Source organism: Ambystoma mexicanum, chromosome 3q (assembly GCF_040938575.1).
Source record: "Ambystoma mexicanum isolate Mex_15411 chromosome 3q, UKY_AmexF1_1, whole genome shotgun sequence".
Lineage (NCBI taxonomy): Eukaryota > Metazoa > Chordata > Amphibia > Caudata > Ambystomatidae > Ambystoma > Ambystoma mexicanum.
This window is the reverse complement of record NC_090926.1, coordinates 966,037,606-966,060,784: the sequence shown is the minus strand read 5'-3', so window position 1 is coordinate 966,060,784 and position 23,179 is coordinate 966,037,606. Positions and strand designations below refer to the sequence as shown.

General features: G+C 47.8%; 1 protein-coding gene across 1 annotated transcript in view; it reads left to right on the top strand.

Moving 5' to 3' along the window:
- VCF1 (VCP nuclear cofactor family member 1) overlaps nucleotides 1-23,179 on the top strand; it is a 173,527-nt gene that overhangs the window by 104,631 nt on the left and 45,717 nt on the right. The window contains exon 2 of the mRNA XM_069655106.1: nucleotides 562-658. Coding sequence (XP_069511207.1) covers nucleotides 562-658 — 97 coding nt within the window. The remainder of the gene's footprint in view (nucleotides 1-561; nucleotides 659-23,179) is intronic.

Here is a 23,179-nt window from a genome sequence, read left to right as displayed (position 1 = left end):
CATGGCTATATGCAGCCAATTCGGAACAAGGAAATTTAAATATGTCCTAATTAATTGCATTAGGCTTCGATGTACACAGGACGCTGTGAGCAGCAATTCTTTTTCTGAAATGTGTTCTTTTCATAATGTCAAGTGATGGATTGCCTGAAGGAAAACCTCGCACTCCAAGCCGAGGATGTTATACCCAGGAAAGTATGGTTTTGTGTGTATATATACGCACACAATTGTCAGTGGCTTACACTGCTTTGTAACTCATCTGACTAAGTGTTAGTACTGCGCTTGAAACATGGCATCTCTGCCTTAACAAGGGGAGCTCTTCTACCTGGATTTGGCACTTTTTTATTATGTTTTTATTTGTGTGAAGCATCCCCGACACTAGTCTTGACACTTAACTTATCTTCTTTGAAGTCACCAGCTGTTTTGCATCTTACGAAGAATTATGCAATAAAACAATGCTCTATTTATCATTCCTTGCAACATTTTAAATAGAATGTTAAAAAATAAATAAAAAGGTGCTGCCAAGTTTATATGGTGGTTATTTATTTTGTTTATTTCCAACAGGAAAAGGAGAAGGAACTGTAATGAGGAAAGCGGATCTCTTCCGCAGCCCAAACGGAACAGCAGGAGTCAGGTGCTCACAGACGCCTGGGATATTGAGGTGAGCTCGATTACGTGCATAAACCTTAAACTATGCTGATCGGGATTCCTCGTTCCTCCCCCACGCTCTCCCCTTTTCTCTTCATAGTGCTACTGTCACCATATACTGCCACCATATACCAAGAACTGGAAGCATGCCTCTGGAGGTGGCCTGGATACCAAATACTTAGTTGCACTTTTTTTCTACTACCCAAATGCAAACGAACTTACATCTGCGAATTTCCTGCTAGTTTTTTGTTTTAGTGGATGTGGTGGATTTTTGGATTTCCCGCTGCAGTAGTCTTATTGAGCGTGGTTTCATGATTTGAGGTTGGGTAGCATTAAAATGGTGACCGGAAGGTGGGATTAATGTTTTATGGGATTTAATGCGTCTCAAGGCTAACGTGTTACTGAACCAACCAACTTGAACCAAGAGCATTGCCACCAGTATGGCTTTTTAATTGCCAACGGCTTTGTACAAGGCAGGCTCAAGCGATTGAGCTGGCGGAGTACTGCATTCCAAATATTCTGTGATGAATCAATCTGCAAGCCTAGTAGTGCATTCCAAGCACTCCATATCTGGAATGCTTTCTCGCTATGTACCGGTAGATGTATGTCCTAGTACGTTATAAATGGGCAATGGGAGTTCAGTGGCACATTTAATTGGTGCAATCTTGAAGACCTTTTTTTGCTTTCCACCCATCTTTCTAATATTGGACCCAGAAAAAAAGTTCCACGATTAATTCAATCTTTTTTTAATCTAATTTAAGATTCATTGCCCTCCTCCTTTCACCCCCCTCTTCTGATTTGGTTTAGAAATTTTTAGTAGTTGTGCTTTCCTATGTATTCGTCTCCTGTGTAGAATGTGTGTTTTTTTTTTCATTGTTCCTTTTTCTTTAAACATTTTTTTTTTGTTGGTAGAAGTGGATTACTACCTCCAATTAAACGTGGAAAGTATTGCAAAGTTTGATACGCCCTGCTCGTCTATGACTTCACCAAGGAAAGTGGCTCTTCTGGTCACCACTGTGGACTTCTTTGACTGCTGAAGAGCATTTTTCAGAAGGTCAAAGTAGAGCTGATTGGCAAGTGTAGGCCTAAGGTGACTAAATCCTAGATTGTGAAACTGGGGCACCTGTTGGCTGCAGGCTTTCATAACCATGTTCATTTGTGTAAGAAGGGTGGAGTCTAGTGAGACACACATCCTTTATCATTTCCTCCAATGAGCTAGATACAATAGAAGTCCAAAAATCATTGCCCCAAATATGGGAGTTGGTAGCACCCCCTCCGTATTCCTGGTTTTCGGTTTCAGACAGTTGGTGCACGCCCAGTGTTCAGTCACCTGTATCAATGAGCGGCACGTTGAGCTACCTGTAACCTCTGCTCGATCTGGTTGTCATCTGGATAATTGTAGTAATATGTGTACGCAAAGACCCACCTAATCTAAGCTAGAGACTAGGTGCAGTAGTTATTTAATAGAAAGTGAAACTGGCCAATGTCCTGGGGGAAATGATTGGTACGATGCTGGAGCGGAGTAGACGAGCATTATGCCATTTGCTTCTGTCCTAGCTGTTATAAATGATGGGTATAAACCGCCTTTTATAACAAACGAAGTTGGAAGAAAGGGTATGGCCGTTTGTATCAGAGGCTGATGATTTCAAACTTTGACAGTGCCTTCATCATATCCAGCCAGAGAAGGTCCCTCTTATGGTTTGGAAATCGGATTTCTCTGGCTGGCTGAAACGTTCTCTCTCCACATTTGACCCACCAAAAGGCGTACCAACAATGGTAGGAGTGTGCTATACAAGACCACTTTAAATTACATAATGTAGAAAGAATGATGCAAACTGTTTGACTCCATGCTATACTTACGAAAGTTCACACCCGGGGCATTGGGTGTATCCTGTGAGGATAAATTGTCTTGCTGCACTGAAGAAATGGAGAATGAGTCTGGATGCTCTTTGCACTGTCATAATAATTCTCTTTCAACCATAGTATAAGATGTCACTCAATGGGTTTCAAAGTCATCCATTGGTTTGCAACGCCTCATGGTTGTTAACATATTTAATGCACATTTATGTCTGTCTTACAGCGTTCATCTGGATCAATGGCTGCCACAAAGGGCGCAGTTGCAAAAGTTACCTCTTCTAGAAGGTTTTTGTCTAGCGGTGGTGAGGCTAGGTGAGGCTACTACATGTATTATTTCCCAAAGAAGCAGCTGATTAGTTAGCGGAGTGTAAGGGTGCTGAAAAGTAGATGGCCTTGATAAGCCATCTGTGAACTTTAGCGAGAGTAGAAAAGAGATGAATGGGTATTGTTTATTAATTCATAAAGCGCACCAGGCCCTTGGGCATCTGAGCACATACAAGTTTAAAGCAGTACATAATTTGCATGTTACAAAATAGGTTGCAGTACATAATTTGCATGTTACAAAATGGGTAGGTAAAGTACGTTCGTATTCATATATAGACATTAGATACATTCGTTACAGTTGACTTGTAGGTCAAATCACGTCAGGATTTGTTCATCGGGCAAATGTGGGCAAGGGATTCACGACACGGCCTTAGGCATCAAGGCGCATTAACTATAACCAACATGACCGGTAGCCAAAGTTGCCGCAGCAATAGGCTTGCAGAGTACATCTATATACATAAGAAACCATTTTTACAGTGGTCTTGTAAGCATGTCCTGGATCTGGATAGGTTCGATTGGCAGAGGTCATCAGTCGCAGGAGTGCAGCCATCGTTTAACATTGGTCTTGAAGGAGTGTAAGGGGGATGTAGCTCTTAAGGAGTCAGGGATAGAGTTCCAAAGTTTAGCCGCCATGACTGGGCAGCTGGCTCCTCCAGTTTTATTTTATTTTTTATTTTTTTTAGTTTGTAGTTAGGGATACGAAGACTATTTGAATGCGTGTTTGGTAAGTTTATTGGTAAGGTAGAAAGGGGCCATGTTATGTAGACATTTGTGGGTAAGGTTGTCTGACTTAAATTTGATTCGATCATTTATGGAAAGCCAATTGGTGGATCGTCTCTCGTGGGATATGTGCTGACGTTTGGGGATGTCCAAGGTAGATCTCAAGGTGTTATTTTGGAGAGTCTGTAGTTGGTGTTATTTTTACTGGTGCCCAGGTAGAGGGCATTGCAGTAATCCAGCTTGGACAGAATTGGTGCCCTAGCAATTGTAATACAGCTGTCGATCAACAAATGGTTTACATGAATGTGTCAATTTACAGGTATAGTTTGTGGCCGAAGCTGTGGCGTTCACTTGTTTGTTCAAGCTGAGCGCAGAGGCAAGGTAAAAGCCTAGTGTCTTTACTTCTTTACCGACTTTGATCGTAATTCAATCAATAATGGCGTTATATTGGGTAGAGCGTTTATTCAATTTGTTAGTTGACCCAATGATTAAGAGCTCCGTCTTCTCATTTAGGGTAGCCATCCATGTTTGTATGATTCCATAGATTTTATTGATCATGGCTTCGTCTTTGTTGTAGTCACCTTGGATAGGAATGAGAATCTGGGTGTGTTAATCGGCAGACTTTTGTATGACTTAAGGAAGGTAAAATAGGTAGATTAGTTTTCATGTAGTTCTTATTTTTTTTAATAAACATTTTCAGTGTGCTTTATTGGAATACGTGCAGGTTAAGGGCTACAGGGTCCTTGAATTAACGCCTTAAAAAAAAAAAAACTATATGGACCTATTTAGCTTTCAGGATGTGATGTAGTAATATTTTCTTTTTTCGGGTTGAGTTGTTTTCTTGGATCTTTAATAAATAATAGTGTCTTAGTAATCGAGCGTTTTTCTTTCTTTAAATGTTTGGTTTCATAAGGTTTTTAGTCTGACCAACCAGCCTGACATGAAAGGCTCTTGTGTCGGCTTTTGAAGTAATATAACACTGTTAACACCTGATGGCGTCACTTTAAGAAAATGTGGCAACCGTATCGTCTACATTGTTCGAATCCAACTCTGTCTGATTGTATTTCCTACTTGGGCCCTTTCAAGGTAATTAGTTAAGATCCTGTCAGAATTTGTGGGAGGCAGTAGCAGGCCATGAACCAAAGACCAGGCTGGCCGTTGTATCAATTGTCTAGAAGTCTCAAGTGTACCACTTCCCCAAATCCATCCCAAGCAAAAACACTCCCACAAAGAGTGCATTCTTCAGTCTGGTGGGCGGTTAGCAAGTGGCACTTCCATTAAAATAGAAACAAAAGTCAAAAACACTGTCCATTTTTAAGAGACCCTGTTACAGAGAATCAGGTCAGTTGTACATATAATTGAACTAGTTATAGGAAATGTTTACCAATGACTGGAAGTAGACAGTTCAGCCTTAAACATAAATTCCATGTAATTGGGAGTGTGGTGGGAGGATGGTGTGGTAGGGTTCTGGTTATATGCTATCCTTGTCAGGAACTAAACTGTCTCTGAGCAAACCACCATAATGATATTCTTTAAAAAACAAAGCTCATTCTAATGTCTTAACCACATTTAACAAAATGCATAACAAGATGACGGGTGCCATATAAAATACAGTGCACCATATAGATGCTCATACCTTCTGGTTGAACATGGAGTTAATTTGCAACTCCTTGTGTGATCACATGCACTTGTAACAAACCTGTACCTAGAGATGTGAGGCTGTGTCTGCAGTGCTGAGATGCCGTTCAGAGGCAAGATCTACCACTGAACGTGCTGTTTGCTAAATGGTGCGCCGTATTGATTTGGTGTTTCCGATCAAATTTGCTAAAATTGTAGCTTTCTGTCACATTCGAATAGCATTTATTTGAAGGACAGGGGTGTCTGTTTCAGTCGGAAATGTCTTGCAATAGACCATTTACAAATGGCAGCGGCATTCCCCATAAAGATGCCTGCACAAAGATGAGAACGGACAAACGCCAGTTCATGAAAATGTGAACAAAGGGGGGACATTGACCAGGGACAAAACTAACAATAAAAATATTAGAAACGGGTAACTTAAAAATGCAGCATACACCTAGGGGGGAGTGACTAAAGTGGAATTATTACACTGCTCTGATTGGAGGGATTGGTAGGTTCAAATAGGAACAATGCGAGAGGGGAGTACCAGGGGAGGTCACGCTTTAGCAAGTAAATTAAGTGCAGAGCTTTGATTGTGATGGTCAGTTGGTTCCAATGGAGTGGGGGAGTAGATGAAGCGTGTAGTGAGGATTGGTCAGGAATATTGAGTGCAGCGTGTTGGAGGTACGCAGTGAGCCAGCCCGATAAGTACTGAGTTGAGACCATTGCTTTGTAGACTATGAGAAGGAACTAGCGTTTGTGCGTGGCAAGCCACAGAGAATGGGCTCCTTGGGAAGCATGTCTGTAGATGGTGGAGAGTGGGATAGTGAATTTCAGTACTTTGTCTAGAGGGAAGGAGTAAAGGGAAGGTCGAGGAGTAGGCATAAGAAGACCCATTTTTTGATGGTTTAATACCAGCAGCGGAGGCGGTGGTAGTTTGTTGCAGTTTGCTATCAAAGAGTTTGCAAACTGCGAGAGAGCCGGAAGGACAGGCAGGAAAGGGAGGGGTGGCTTTGAAAGGCGAGAAAAGACTACTTCCATTTATGAAGAATTTGGAAGAGGCAATCATTGACTGAGGGCAGGGAGACCATTGGTAACCTGCAGTCACTTAATTCAAGAGCTGGACGGTGACTGATATTTCCTGACGCCAGATGTCTAACTTTCTACCACCCCTAGTTCCAAGTTACTGTCACTCAGTAGCACATGCTGCCATAAGGGATTCTCTACTCCTCCCTGTACCAGAGTGCGCCATTGGGTATGTGCACTGCGTTTGTTCACTTTCCTCTGTGCATGTCTGTCACTTTCCTCCTGCCAAGTGTCAAACCCTAGTATGTTTCACCCAAAATAAAGATGTGCTTGTGTGTGTATCTCACTGACCAGACCGCCAAGCTGAGATCACACTGAGGGTTTCTCTCCCCCTACACTGATGCCCATTCTGTTAACTGGTGAAAAGACTGAATGTCACACTGCACAATACAAAAATATTCTTGATCTCTTTTTACAAACTTTTCAAGCTGTTACACCACCCCCGCCTCTCCCAACGTTCCTCAAACTCAACTAATCTTGTCACTTTCCAAAATGTCTGAAGCCTTCCTCCACAAAAAAGCTCTTCCCCCCTCTAAAACATGCCCAAGACTGTAGGAAGTTCAAGCACATCATTTAGTCGGTGGTTCAAAGTTTTCATCATAAGTTTGGTCTTGGTTCAAAATGTTTTAAACTTCAAGTCGTTCGAATGTATAGGTGCACCCAGGGTTTTTCAGCAGCAAATGGGTGGTATTGAAAGCCAAAGGACAAGATACATCTCTCTAGGGCAGATGTATAGCGGGTGAGTTACAAGGTCTGATCCTTTGGTGATGCCAACAGGGTGGGGATCAGAGGTTTGCAGGTTGCAGAAGACTTTGAAGGAGCAACCTGGCGAGTGATTTTTGCAAAACCAAAGGTCATGGATAGTGGAGAGGAGTGGTCAACCGGGTTGAAAGCTTGAAAGTGTACAAAAAGAGAGGGGGAGAAGTATTTGATGGTTTTAAAGGGCAGGGGAAGAGAAGGGATGTCAGTGTCACGAATTGGAGGACTGCGAGTCGGCAAAGTGGTGGAAGGGAGGAAGAGGCAATGGCTATTGGCTTGGCAGTTGTGAACAAAGCTTTAAGAGTAGATAAAAGTGTATAGGGGTAATCAAATCATTCTACTTGACATACCTTCTCTCCTCCCTTGGCAGAGTCCAGGGAAGAGGTGAGGGTTGCCAAGGAATTTTTATAGGCAAGTAGTCCGTGATTTGTGCCAGTCTAGTGGGTCATGACACATCTTTGTTTTGAGGGCCTGGATCTCAGAGGTGAGAAAGGCCGGAGATGCTAATTGTAAGGTGTGAATGTGTGTGCAGGGTAGTGCTGTTCAAGGGGAGTCATAAATGCATGGTGAAAGTAAGAAAAAGCAGTCAATGGGTCCATAGAAGTGGCATGAGAGTACTGCTAGAACTTCCTCCTGGTCATTCAAGAGGCATAAAGGATGGAGGGCCCAGCATGTTAAAGTGAACAATGGAGTGAACGGTTGGGAGTGGTCAATGGGCCGCAGTCAGAGGAGGTAAACGAAGCAGGGAGCAAGGCTGTCAAGAGTTCCCACCAGAATGGCCATGGTGAGAGTTGGGGGGGACTTCAAAGCGGGTAGCTGCAGAGGGCTGCGGAAGATTAAAGTCCTCCAGCTTGACAACGGAGATGGCCATGTGACGTGAAGTTGGTTCGGGTCAGTGCAGTAGTGGAGAAGACGGGGGTAGATGGAACCTCCACAGTGAGAGGAGTAGGAACGGGCGTTGAGAGGGTTGAATAGTGCCATATTCAACTGAGAAAGAGGTAATGTCGGGAGGGCGGGGGTTGCAGTGGCAAAGCCTTTATCACCCCGCACAGAAGTTTTTGGCAGCCCATAGCCATAGGTCCCAGCTCTGTATTACGTGGAAATGACTTTTTCATTATTGTGAAAATGAGACTGATTTTAGAAAGACTGCTCTGAGCAGTCAACTGTCACGCCCCTGCCGCACACGAGTGCGTGCAGGGGCTGACGGGCTGACTGAGACAGGGAGGGAAAGACAGGTTTCAGGTAAATGTATGTTTGCGTGTCTGTGTATGATCGGGGGTTGGGGAGGAGGAGTGGATTTGTACATGGAGTGATGAGGAAAAGGTGTCTGAGGCGGTATTAGGGTGGGCAGAAGTTTGAGTGCTTTGGGGAGGAAACCCCGGATTTAAAAGGGTGGGGTGAGGGGGAAATTGATGTATTTCGAATATTAGAGGCTGCACAAAATTGGCCGCAAAAAAAGCACTTTTTTTTTAAAGTAACTGGCAAAGTCCTCAGCAGATTAAGGAGATGAAAAAGTGTGGGTGGGGTGGCATGAGGTAAGGTTAGCGTAACATTGACTCGGGCAGTTTTGGGGGTATACAAGAATCCTTAATTGGAAGCAAGGAGAGACCGATTGGAATTTGGGACAGGAGCCAATGGTTGTCATCAGATGTTGGATAGTGAGTGTTTGCGGGAGCAGGAGTGAAGAAGTGGGTGGCGAGAAGGGGTAATGGTGTTCAATGGAAGCTGCTAGTGTATGTATAATTGTGCTGGCTTTCATACAGCTCAGACCAAACTGTAAAACATGGGAATGCTGTACAGTTGGTGAACATAATAATATAGATCAATAGCTTGGATACATTGGGAAGGATTGCATATGGACTCATTTGGAAGGGATTGGATGGTATGGAAACTGGGATTACATGCAGGTATGGTACACAAAGATTACAAATTGTTGCTGGATCCACAGCTGTGCTACCTTTTTTGAAGCTAAATTCCTTAGAGTCTCACCTATTCATATCTGCACTGTTGAGTGCTTGGATCTGTATAAATGATTCCGACCCTTGCCTCCTTTGTAGTCTGCAAGCGGTGTGTCGAGCAAACATTAAGGGAAGACTTGTTCTAAGTAGGTGCCTATTGCCTGGTTTGGATTTTTAAAAGGAAAAAAAACTGTACAAGTATTATGTGTTTATTTGTTTGTATTAGGCATTTTTCAAACAAAAAAGGTAGTGTCCGAGGGTAATCGAGGAACAGGAAATCAAAGTTATTATTGTCCGTAAAACGACATGGAACTGAGAATGGAGGGGGCATCATTTTAATCGGTTGCTATGATTGCGGGTTGGCAGCTTATTTATACCTCCCAGAACTTTGTCAGTGGACTCAATTGGAGTTTGTGGGCCTTTGTTGTGGATGAGTGATTGAAGTCACCCCACAAGTACGACTGGTACTTTAATGCGAAGATATCATGGATTGGGATAATAATTTGAACAGCAAGGAGTTCAATAGAGTTGAGAAAGTCAGAGGCAGGCATATGGGGATTGTTTTGACAATCCTATCCCCCAACACCACTGATTTTCCTAGGCATGGGAGAATAAGAAAAGGTGGTAGTGTACAAGCTTGCAAGTGTGGCAGTGTCCTGTGAATGGATGTGTTCCATTGAAAGCCATCACAGTAAGGTAGACGTTGGTGTGAAAATGGTCAGTAAAAGGGGGTTTACTTGACGAGAGTGGGCATTTCAGAGTCCTAGAGGGAGTTAAATGGGGACAGCAGGGGAGACTGGTTGAAGTGGGCATAGGTTGAGCAACCATAATGGAAAGGTGAGAGAAGGGGGGGAGCAATGGTAGGGGGCACTCTGCAGGGGGAGCATGTGGAGTCTTCAGGTGAAGAGTGGGGCTGTTGAGGGTGGCGGTGGACACATGAGAATACAAAACCTATCTTGGTAAGAAGCCAGTGGTGGTGCTTGCCAATGCCGTAGAGTAGATGGAGATGTGCCTTTTCTTTGCATTTCTCTGGAGAACACCAGAGAAATAGGATGCCCTGTGTTAGCTTGGGGGCTGTCCCTAAAAGCTGCAAACGGGAAGTCTTTGTTTGTTGTTTTTTTTGCCCTTAATTGAGGATGGATCGGGAAACGTAATTGGGGAAAGAGTATTGATGCCAACGTTACCATCCATGCCGTAGGAAGCCTGTGCAGGCTCCTTGGTCTTGGAGGGAAAGGGAGCTTTGTTTTTGCTGCTGTAACCTCTGGTGGCGGTAGGGGTCCTCAAAAGAGCAGGAATATTTTTGAACATTCACCAATTGTCTGTTAGTTTCCTGGAAATCTCTATGGTGCACTGGCTGCCTTTCACAGACCTGCACTCCAGGATCCTCTGCCTCAGCCAGTTGTCCCATTTCTGCCTGGCTATTGAAAAGTGTGGACCTTAATTTGGACCTTTTTAAGGATGATTAAGTTGTGTTCTACCCAATATCGTTATATATGCAGGTGGAGCACGTTTTTAGTTTGGGCTATTAGCTGATGCAGAAAGCGCTACTTTTAAGCCAAAACTGTTGTCAAGAGCTGTAACAGTAGAGCTTCAAATATGGGCTTTGAATGAGGGTCTGTAATGCTTTTCCAGTGGAGATGACATTTGAGTAGGGATACACAGTTGTTAGCTATTGAATACCTCCCATTCCCCGCCCCTAGCTCTCCTAATCCCACCCATTCCTGCCTATCTCGGAACTGAGTTTTTCCATAGAGGCAGCCATCTTGGATGACTGTTGCTAAGGAAGCTCTGTGGAAACAAGCTGAAACTAGTGGCTATCTTTGAATAGGAAATATACCATGTATCTTCCAAATAAAATGATACATTGAATCATGCGAGTGTAATCTTCTTTTTTAAAATAACTATTGTAATTTACAATACAGCAGTAATTATTTGTCCTTTCTGCGTTTAAATTTCCTTGTTTTTGGTAATATAGCTAGGACTGTTGCTCGTCCTTATCAGTTTTAATATACATCAGTGACTTACAACACAAAATTTGCTATGTTGTGATACTAGTGATGCAGTGCTCTAACTCTTACTGGCTCAATGATTGCCTCTGTTGGCTGCTGAGATGGGTCATACAGATGCTTGCCCCGCATGTTTCTGCACTCCACCTGTTTGTGCTTGGCTGCACACATACATTGTCTGGCTCGCCCCACTGCTATTTTTGTCCTTGGATGCATTCCCTTTCCGTTGTTTTCCTTCCCCACTGCTTTCTAACCAACTTTATAGTGTTCAAATAAGAATCTGCAATAAGACCTGAAACTCCACAGTGCTGTGTCGGAGAGTATCTCGGGGGTCTTCAGCCCTGACATCCTCTCCGACATGAGCACTGTCCTCTGCGTGTTTGCAGAAGGTGTTTCTCCCTGTAGTTTAATCTTTCTGTTAGTGATTAGCTACCTGTAGGAGACCTGAGTATAGGAGTGTAACAACTTACTGCACACATGTGCAAGAGTTTGAATAGGCCAAGGGGGTGAGATGGATGCCAGAGGTGAGGTAACCCAGGGAGGGTTAAAGTGAGGGGGTTTGCCCTGTCAACCAACAGCAGCTAGCTTGTCAAAGACCAGATAAACAAGCACAGACTTCTTTTGTTTTGTTTGAGCGAGGCTCACTTTTGTTTTATATATAGACGGAGGGTTTAATCACACAATAAAATACTGAGGCTCTAAAACACTATTAAGCCCATGACAGAGTTGCTCCCATCACATATCATTGGATAACAGAGTCTCATAAAACATAAAAGGAATCCCTAAAGGCCCACTACAAGACTAGAGTGTTACATGTGCTAAATACTTAGCCTTTACTACTTTAGGAAGTCCCTTGATGATGAGCGGTTATACATTTGAGCAGTAAATAACATTTCCGGTCACAGATATCCCTTGAGTGCTTACACCACAGGTCCTAATAGATCGAGGCGAGATTCAGGGCGCCAATGGGGACTTCCTTCTATGTGCCCCCTACTTCTGCGCCACCTGCGGGAAAACAACAGAGTCGCCAACCCAGAAAAGTGGCTAGGTCTCCCAAGTACTTTTCAAGAAAAAAAAAAACTGACATGCTGGTAAAACAACGCTGTCACATGCAGGGCCTGGTATCCTCGCTGCACTTCACTTCTCTCCTACCTGAACGGCCCTGTCTGCCACTTCAGCCAAGTGCTGCATGTTGCTACTCTGGCTCGCTCTCTCAACCCTGGGTGGGGGAGAGGGGGAGCAGCCAACTACCGATAGGTGGTCGGCCTATGGTCATAGGGGAGGGAGTCCCCGACTCGACAGAGGGCCCTGGTCCCCTCTGGAGAAGTCTTGACCTCCGCCTTGTCTACCTTCTCTCCCAGCTCTTCCTCAGCAAACTCCTTCAGGCTAACCTGCCCAATTGGCGCTACCATTTCTGCTCACCAGCAGGGGAGCTCCCTCTGCACCTGAGGTGGAATCGCCTAATCGGCGGCCCCGCTCCCCCTGCTGGTGGAGCCTACTATATCGGGGTGCCAAAATGTTGCACGCTCAAACCACACACCATGGAGAGAGGTGCAGACATAAAGCACTGAAATCACCAGCCTGTCCCTATAAAGGGACATTTCGCCATTTACATGCTGAAACCCCAATGGAAATGGGGGTTTACACCCCTCCAAACTACCCTCCCTTTTCCATCAAAACCCTTGTTCCTGAAGGGAGAAGGAGGTTTCGAAGGTTTTGGGACAACCTGGCAGGAGAACCACTCACAGAGGAGGCGTGGTCCAAAGTCTTTAAAATAGCATTTCACGGGAACCTATTTACATCGGACATGGAGCACAACTTCAAGATTCTATAGGGCTGGCACAGGGACCTGTTGAAACTGTCCAAGATGTTTTCGGGAGTGTCCCCCAGATGCCCAAGGGGTTGTGGCCAAGTGGGGTCGAGGGGTAATATGTGGTGGTTCTGCCCCAAGGTGCAGGGGTTCTGGGAGAAGGTACGGGGGTGGATGGCCGAGGTCACCGAGGAACTAATCCCACTCAACCTCCTAACGATGTTGCTGGGTCTCCCCCCGGAGGACACCGAACTGTATAGGTACCCAAGAATGTGGGAGACGATGTTGCGAGCGGGCAGAGTGGCCCTGGCACAGAGGTGGAAGAGCCCAGAGACCCCATCTAAAGAAGACTGGCTTAAGAAACTCAAAAACATGTTCTTAATGGACAAACTGACGGCCATGGTAAATAACGTATTGAGCACCTTTCAGGCCAACTGGTATGGGATCCACGGGGCATGGGGATGGGACCCCCACTGACAATAAGAGAACACTCTGGCACGATGGTGGGGGGGGGACTGGAATGGTCTACACAGGGATGAAGGAGTAGCCCAGGACCCGGGAGACAGCGGATCTGACCCAGTCAATTTGGACGCGAGAGGATAGCTTATCTCGGTGGCAATGAACAATGAGCAACGACGACAGCTCCAGCGGTTCGACTTTCGATGAGACACTGATCTGGGGGGAGGGGTGGAGTTGGAGAGGTGGGACAGGGGGGAGGGGGAACCTGGGGGTTTGATGACAATGTTAAAAGTGATAACTACAACGCTCCCAGCATTGCCATCTGTATTTTTCATCTAAAATCTGCCAATAAAACCAAAGTTTAAAAAAAAAAAAAAAAAAAAACAACCCTTGTTCCTAAGGGTTTCTCTACTGCCGTAATGCATACAATAAAACATGACATTTCTCACTCCACAGCAATGGCACAGTCCACCATTGTCTGGACCTCCTCATTGGTTCATTAGTATACATCACTGTGCCGGTACTTGTGTGGACAGGCACTCCTTGTCAGAAAGTTCCAGTTTCAGCTCCAGGTGCATCATAGCTCAAGATTCTGACAGGCCTGACTTCTCGTTGAGATTGTTGCAATTTCTGTATAACCTCTAAAGGATGTTTAGGCAGTGTTTCTTGCAAGGCTATGGATGCAGGTGATTGATTCCTAATTGCTGAGTCTGGCCTTGGTGGGCTTACCTGTTGAATGGGAAACACTGTATCAGAGTCCCCAAACTCTGATAGTTCTCTTCTTATGTCATACTTTTCAGTGGAGGCTGGACGTGGATCCTCCCCACCATACCAGTAGCTGACATTTAGGACCTCATCACCGCCATCCTCTTCCTCTGTGCTATTCGGATTGTCCAAGGGCCTCAGGGCTATTTCAATTGTGGCAAGCTCTTACTCCTACATCCCGTCCCCTATCCTCCATACTTATGGGACATCTCTCCGTCCTGTGGGACGGGACCGGAGCACTTTGTAAAAAGCATCCACATTTTTTTCAAAACTTGTCCCTCCTCTTTCCTGCGTGGGGCCCGGCACGCGGCCGTAACCCCGCCCACCTTGGCTCCACCCCGCACATAAGCCATCAGTCCTTTTCTCCGCACGATTGGGGTCGGACGCACTTGCATCCTCGGAAGACTTTCTTCCCTTTTTTTTTCCCCCTCTCTGGCTCTCGCTAGCGTTCGTTTACTAGTCTGTCTTTTAAACTAGATTTTCCAGACTGTTCATCGTGTCACCCTCGCTTCCCGAGGGCGGATCCCCATCCTCTTTGTTTAGAGTGTTTGGGTCCGGAACACCGTTGGGACTCCTGTTTTTACTGTGACTCCCTTTCGGTCCGGGCACTTCAACGTCGGTTGGAGCGGTGGGAGGTGGTGTTCGGACGGACTCCTCCTTCTCATTTTCAGGCGTTCATCGACGAGAAGAAAAAATGCCCGGTAAGTTCTTTAATTTTCAGAGCACCCAGGCCGGGCGATACCTTCCCGGGTTCCTCTCGCCGGGAGGGGCGTTGATCGCTCTGTTACCGGGGTTTGCCCTAAGGTGCCTGTCGGGCCTAATAATTCTACCAGAGTTTTCTCAGAGGGTCTCCGTAAGGGGCCTGTGATAACCGCAGTACACACCGAAGCCCACTCCTGTGGGGGCTGTGTGTCGACCCAGTTCTACTGAGTCCTGGGGTACCAGATCTTGCTCTGAGGCTGCTCTTTTGGCTTCCCTCAAAAACAAAACCGGGGTACGCCCTGAGGTCTTGGCTGGGCTTGAGGTTACCGAACGCATGTTCGAGGCCCGTGCTGATAAGGCTTCTACCGGGCCGAGGTCCCTCGTACAGAGGCTAAGGATACCAACAGTTCTGAGGGGCCGGGCAACGCCCCGTCGGTGACAGCGCACCGTTCCCGCTCTTGTGGTGACACCAGATCTGTTGAGGGGGCAAAGAAGAAAGTTTCTTCTTTTACCGGCAGTGCCGAGGCTCTTCCTTCGAAGGCTCAGTTGGCAGTTGGTATGTCGCAGAAACATTCCAGGCCTCATAGTACCGGCTCGGTCGAGGTGCCTTACGTTGAGGCTAAAATTAAGACACCTGATCCATCGATGGGGACCCCTACCTCACTTCCTCACATGCCGCAGTTCCCCCTCAGATGAGGACAAAATGGCGGCCGTTCCCGCCACGACCACAGCAGCCTTTTTAGGTACTACCCCTACAACTACGCCATTGGCCCCTGGTGTAGGTTTCGGTCCTTCGGGTGAACCTAAGGTCCCTTGTGCGCATCCTTACCGGCCGGTTTATGATTGGAACGCCCGGATGCACAATGTTTAGTTGTCCGCGGGGGCGGCTCCCTTGATTTATGTGGATACGTCGGCGGAGGGGCCGGTGTGGCACCCTTCCCCGTTACGTCCCTGGATTTGTCCACCTCATGAGAGGCCTCCTCAGGTTCCGAAACAATCTCCTGAGGACGCAGTTTTCGGTAAATTTCAAGCACTTATGCGCACCGACCCCATGAGGGAATATTTCAAGGGGCTTTTCAAGGAGATCTGTCCACCCGTTCCGATGGTGGTTCCGCCGGCGCCTCCCTTGCCCAGGGTGCCTCCCCCTGCGCTTCCGCCTGTGCCACCATTGTCCCTAGTGGACAAGGCAGTGCCTGACACGGCTCAGCAGGATCCGGACCTGTCAGATGACCCTTGAGGCGATCAGGACAACGAGGACCTACCCGTTGTACCAGAGCTTTCCATGACCGGGTACTGGATATGATGAGCTTCTCAGATGTTCCGGTGCCCGAGGCACCTGCTCCGCAGGAGGGCGTGCTTTCTGGGGCGTTCACCTTGTCTCCTTTGGAGCGTACCGGCCTGGTCTTGCAGAAGGACGTTCTGGCCGAGGTCCGAAGAGTTTGGGAAAAGCCACACTCAGGACTTTTTGTAAATGAAGATTGACGCGAGGTACAGGCTACATTCCTCGGAAGAAGTGGCCTTGTCTTGTCTGCCTCCCTCCTCCACAGTGGTGGCTACAGCCACGTTGCAATCCAGACCTGCAGCTTCCTCTTCCGCGACGGCGACTCAGGTCTTGGGAAAGGAGGACAAGCTCCTGGACTCCCTAGTGAGGAAAATCTTTGCCAATTCGGCCTTGCATCTCAGGCAGGCCAATGCAGAATTGATTTTGGCGGGAGCCAACATGCGGATGTGGAGAGGTCTGTTGGAGTTTGAGGAGCACATTCCGGTCGAGAAGCTGGAGGATTTCCGAGGAGGCCTTTCCGATGCCAGGGTCTTGGCCCAGGATCTCCTGCAGGCTGCGGCTCATCACGTAGACACCTCGGCTCGGGGTCTGATGCTAGGGGTTGATACCTCGCGGCAAGCATGGCTACATGCCACTAACTTCTCGAAGGAGGTGCAAGACAAGGTTCTGGACCTTCCATTTGACGGTAAGGAGCTTTTTCACTCTTCTACTGATGTAGAGCTCATCAAAACCAAAGACAGCACTCAGACGGCCAAATCATTGTCTGTTCTGGTTAAAGCTCCCTTCAAGGCTCAAAGGCTGTTGTCGCAAGGTCGACCTTCCTCTGGTTTTAGGGGCTTCCTCGACTGCAAAAGTCAGAGTGGATACTCCTGTGGGGAATAACCGCCGTAGACAACAGCGTACGCGGTATTTCTCCCGCTCCTCAGCCTCATCAGGTTCAGGTGGCACTGCCACCGATAAACCTGCCAAATGAGGGTTTTCTGCCCTCGCACGAGACCCCGGTGGGAGGATGCATTGCGTCTCATTGGGAGGCGTGGCAGACCATCACAGAAGACAGATGGGTCTTGTTGGTGCTCGAGCGGGCTTTCGCTTACCTTTACCCCCTACCCCACCCCTCAACCCTCCTTTTCAGCTGTCGGGCTCACCCTCCCTCAAGGCTGAGGTTCAGAAACTTCTGCTCCTCAGAGCTGTGGAACCCGTTCCCCTTGGGGAGCGAGGGTAGGGCTTCTACTCCCGGCTGTTTATGGTGCCCAAACCCAACCAGGCTGGCCTGCGCACCAACCTAGACCTTTCCCAGTTCAATCTTTCCCTACCCCAAGAGAAATTCAGGATGATCACGCCTGGCCAGATTCGCTCTCTTTGCAGGCGGGCGATTGGCTCAGCATGGTGGATCTTCAGGATGCGTACATGCATATCCTGATTTGGAACCCACACAGGAGATACCTCTGTTTCTCTTTGGGAGAGGAGCACTTCCAGTTTCGGGTGCTTCCTTTTGGCCTCAGTTCGGCGCGGCGTGTCTTCACGAAGATGTCGGTGATCGCGGCCCATCTTCATCTCCAGGGTATCCATGTGTATCCCTATTTGGACGACTGGCTCCTACGCAGCCCTTGCACGTTGGCAGCAGCGGGCAACCTCCAGTCTCTCCTTCAGCTCCTGTTCCATCTTGGGCTGTCTGTGAACTGGCGGAAATCCTCCATGACGGTCTCATAGGACCTGACTTTCCTGGGTTTTCGTTGGAACACGATGGACTGCCGAGTGTATCTGACCGGGGACAGAATGGCCGATCTGTTGGCCACGTGTCAGATGTTTACGCAGTCGGAGAGCATGACGGCCTGGTGGTTCCAGAGGCTCATGGGCCTCATGGCCTCGTGTGTACTGGCTCTTCCTCTTGCTCATCTCAAAATGAGATGGCCCCAGATGTCTCTTCAGAGTTCCTGGCATCAGGCTGTGGACCCGGATTCCAAACGGATAATGATTCCGGATTCAATGAGAGTGGACCTGGACTGGTGGTCTTCTCTCAGCAACCTGTCAGTGGGCGTGGGGTTCCGGGACCCAGCCCCCATGGTGACGATCACGACAGACTCCTCCCTTTTTGGGTGGGGTGCGACGTTGGATCTTCTTCAGGTCTCGGACCTCTGGTCACCTCAGGACAAGCTCCTGCACATAAATCAATTGGAGCTTCTGGCGATTTTTCTGGCGCTCAAGGCGTTCAGACCTCTCATTGTCAACAAGGTGGTCCGCATAAGAACGGACAATGCGGTGTCAATGTACTACATAAACAAGCAAGGGGGAACGAAGTCTCCCCCTCTCGTGGATCTGTCCATCCAGATTTGGGAGTGGGCCGTGCTTCATGGGGTCTGGCTGCGTGCAGTGCACTTCCCGGGCTGGCTGAATGTCACCGCGGATGCCCTCAGCCGACGGACAGTGGTCAGCTACGAGTAGGAGTTGAAGGCGGAGATCCTCTCATGGATTTTCTCGCGTTGGGGCACACCGGAGGTCGACCTTTTTGCCACGGCGGTAAACAAGAAGCTTCCTCAGTACGCCTCCAGAGGGGGGCTGGAAGCCTCTTCTCTGGAGGACGCACTCGAGATCCCATGGCACAACATGAGAGCTTACGCCTTCCCGCATCTTCCTCTGGTTCATCGAGCAATTTGGAAGTTGAAGAATTCTGTCAACTGTTCTCTTCTACTGATAGCTCTGTGGTGGCCGGCCAGGTTTTGGTTCTCAGAACTTCAACACCTGTTGGTGTGTCCGCCGGTCAGGTTACCAGTAACTCCCGATCTTCTTCACCAAGGGGAACAGCAGATGTGGCACCCCTCCCCACAATCGATCGCTCAACTTGGCGGCATGGTGCCTGAGTTCACGGCCCTAGATCCTTTGGGTTTGTCTGTGGATAACATGCGCATTATCCAGGCAGCCAGGAAACCCTCGACCAGATCCCAATACAAGAGTAAATGGCTCAGGTTCTGTCATTGGTGTTTGGAGAAAGAATTGGACCCGAGGGTGACGACGATTGACACAGTGCTGTCCTTTGTCTCCTCCCTAGCAGAGTCCGGGGTTCATGTCTTGTCCTGCAGGATTTATCTCTCAGCGATTTCCGCCTACCTCTCTACAAACCGGTGTTCTTATTCGTTAACTAACCCGGTGGTGAAGAGACATTTTGCTGGTTTGACACGCCTCTACCCTCCGGTTCGTAGTCTGCACCCGCCTTGGGATCTAAATGTAGTCCTAATGGTGCTGTGCCATAAACCTTTTGAGCCAATGGCTACGGTTGACTTCAAGTATGTGTCCTGGAAAGTTTCCTTTCTGGTAGCCGTTACGTCAGCAAGGAGAGTGAGTGAGCTCCAGGCATTGTCGGTGTAGCATCCTTTCTTGGTCTTTCACAAGGACAAGGTAGTCCTTCGGACGAACCCAGCTTTCCTACCAAAGGTAGTGACCGAATTCCATCTGAATCAGTCGATTTCCCTTCCGGTCTTTTTTCCGAACCCTGCCTCGGTGGCGGAAAGGGTTCTACACTGCCTGGATGTCCAAGCTCTTAAATTCTACCTGGACAGGACTGCCGAGCTTCAGAGCTCTTCCCAACTGTTTGTGACCTTCGGTAAACCCCAGGGCAGGCCGGCGTCTAAGGCATCCATTTCTAGATGGATTGCTGCCTGTATCACGGAATCTTTCACCGTCCAAAAGCTGAAACCTCCTAAAGGTATCCATGCACATCCGGTGCAAGGCAGCCGCGGTTGCTTTTCAGAAGTATGTTCCCTGGGAGTCCATCGCTAGAGCAGCTACTTGGGCCTCCCCATCTGCTTTCTGTAAGCATTACTGCCTCGATATGAGTTCTAGAGCTGACGCTCAGTTCGGCCAGGCTGTGCTGAAGAACCTGTTTCAGTAAGGGGTATTTCCATCCACCCATAGTTCCTGTAAGGAGTGCTTGGGAATCTCCCATAAGTATGGAGGAAAGGGGACGGGACGTAGGAATATTACCAGGTTACTCACCGTAGTGACCACCTTCCTCCTAGTCCATAGTCCCCTTTCCTCCATATGCCTGCCCGCCGTCCCCTCTAATAAGGTTCCTCTGTTATTGCTAATGGGTCTTTGACCCTGCGATAGAAAAGGACAGATGGGCTATGTGCGGGGCAGAGCCAAGGTGGGCGGGGTTACGGCCGCGTGTCGGGCCCCGCGCAGGATAGAGAGGAGGGACACATTTTTGAAAAACAAAATTGGATGCTTTTTACAAAGTGCTCCGGTCCTGTCCCGCTGGACGGAGAGATGTCCCATAAGTATGGAGGAAAGGGGACTATGGACTAGGAGTAAGGTGGTCACTACGGTGAGTAACCTGGTAAATATCTTCCGTATCGCTTTTCTTTCCCGACGTGGATGCTATAAAATATACAGAAGTCGTGCCAGTGGGCAGTTGGATGTCTCCTCGGAGGGGCTCTTGCTGAAGACCTATGGTGTCCCTTTTACTGGTGGAAAAATTTTCCGTAGCAGTTGGATCCATTTTTACACCATCTCCTATAGGCAGCAGATGATTTTGGTGGAGGGTCCTCACATCTCTCGGGGGCAAGAGGGCCTTCCCGTCTTTAAACACTGTTAACCCCGTCAGCTGTCCAATCAGATAGGGCTGCGAGTCCCAGCAGTTGCCTAGCTTATTTTGCCCTCTTTCCTAAATTCCTGATGAGCACCCGATCCCCTGGTTGCAAGTTGTGGAACCAGACGTTCTCATCATACCACTTTTTGTTCTGCTGGCATTACGTTCTGCAGAGACTTGTGCTAATTGAAAGGCTCTTGACAATTGTTCTTATAGGTCCTTCACATACCTCGGCAGCTTTCTATCCCTGCACCATCAGAAGAGACTCCGAAACTTAAATCTGTGGGGAGTATGGCAGCCCTGCCGAACATAAAATACGGTGTGAATCCCGTGCTGTCATTCTTGGTGCAATTGTAGGCGTGGACTAGAATGGCTATATGTTGGCTCCATTTCAATTTTTCGGTGGCGCTCAGCATCCCCAGCATACCCAACAGTGTCGGGTAAAGCGTTCGGCTTGTGCATCGCCTTGTGGATGGTAAGGAGAGGTTCTAGTTTTCGTTATTCCAATCAGCTGCTTAAGTTCTTAGACCAAGGACGAGACTGAGTCCAAATTGCTCAAAGTCTAAACAAGCCGGCCAACCATAGTGCACAAAAAAATGTGTCAAGTACTTTTGTTATGGTCGTTGCCTTCTGATCCCTGGTGGGATATGATTGGGTGTAGCGGGTGAAGTGATCAGTTACTACCAAAATGTTCTGGATCCCTAAATGGTCAGTCTCCAGGCTCAGGAAGTCCACACAAACTAGATCCATAGGTCCGGAGCTATTTTATTTATAAAGTGCACCAGGCCCAAAGGCAACCAAAGCTCTGCAGCAGGATAACTCTGGGTTTTTCGGGCGATGCACCTTGCACAGCTGTAGCAATACTCCTCCACCTCGGGCCCTCCGCATGGCCAGTAAAATCAATTCCGTACCAAATCTAATGTTCGTTCACTGCCCAGATGACCGTGTTGGTCACGCAGAGCGTGTAAGACCAGAGGCCATAATGAGTATGGCACCACCAGTCTATGTATCAGTCACCCCTGGATTTGACTCTCCGTGTGCAGCACTCCTCCCTTCATCAGCAACGACTTCCATTCCTTGCGATATATTGGATAGTTTGGCATGTGTCTGTTTTCCAGTGGGCCCCTAGCACCGTTCTCTTTGCTCAGCAGGACTTCTTAGTTCCTCATCTTGCAACTGCTTTTGTCTTGGTTCCGTCGGGTTCAGGTGTGGCAGTTCTGACGCCATTAGGCTGGTGATGTCACAATAGCTCGCAGTGACACTTTCCTCAGTCCCTTCCAGGCAGTCGATACAACTTGCTGGTTCAACGTTTTGGCTAGTTCCCATTTGAAGGAGAGTTTTCATGGTGGCCTCAGACTACTTCAGTCCCCGAGGTGGACTCAAGGCTGTCATCAGTGTGTGGTCTTTGGGACAATGCATCGACGTTGACTCCAGGGCGTCTGTTTTCACGATGAAAGCTGCTCCATACAAGTAATTTAATGTTTCAGATACGGCCCACTTCAGGGCCAAACATTTTACCTTATGAGCATGATAGTTGACTTCGGCTGGGCTCAGGCTGCGACTAGCAAACGCCACAGGTCTAACGCTTCCCTGTTGCTTCTGATAGTACGGCCCCCAGTCCATCAGAACTGGCAAACGCATGTAATACGTAGGGTAGCTTCGGGTCAGCATAGGCCAGTACTGGTGCCTTTTGAACTGGGCAAAAGCCTGTTCACTTACCATTCCAGCGCAGGCCAAAGACTTCCTTAGGATGATACAGCACGGTGGACGGATTTCCCTGAAGAGTAGTCGTCTTCTGTGGGGTGCCCTTTGGTCAAATCCGTGAGTGGACGTGCTATCTTGGCGAACCCAGGCACGAACCTTGTTTAATAATTGCAGAACCCCAGGAAGCTTCTAATCTCTCGCAGGTTCTGCGGGCGAGGCCAAGTCTTGAGGGCTTCTATCTTTGTGGGGTCTATGCTCACTCCATCAGCAGACACCACATGACTTATACTTTACAGTGGTGCAGCAAAACTGGCATTTTCCAGAGACTTTCAGGCCTTGTTGTTGAAGGCGATCCAAAACTTTTAACCATCTTTGTTCTTGGTGTACCTAGACTATGTGATCGTGTTTGGGAGGGCACTAACACCTCAAGCAAGTTAATATCCCCCACGGTTTGTTCCATCAAACGTTGAAATGTGGCGGGTGCCCCCGATACCCTTGTGGCATTCTGGTAAACTGGTCAAATCTTATAGGGCAGATAGGCCGTCTCCTTATCCTATGGTAATATGGGAATCTGGTAATACCCACTCCCAAGATCCAGAACAGAAAACCACTTGCTCCCCACTAGACAGTCGAGGGCCTCATCCGTTCGAGGGGTGGTATATTGGTTTGGTATGGTTCTGCTATATAGCCGATGCATAGTCGCACATCTTGATTTGTTTTCCGCGCCACCACTATTGGAGAGGATAGGGTTCTTGGACTATTGGATTATACCTGCATGCAGCAATTCTTTGAGGTGATGCCGCACGTCTTTCACATCCGCGGGGGCCAGCCTTCTTGACCTCTCTCGAAATGGGGTGGTATCTCTTAGACGGTTGTGGTGTTGCACTCCCTTAGCTTCAC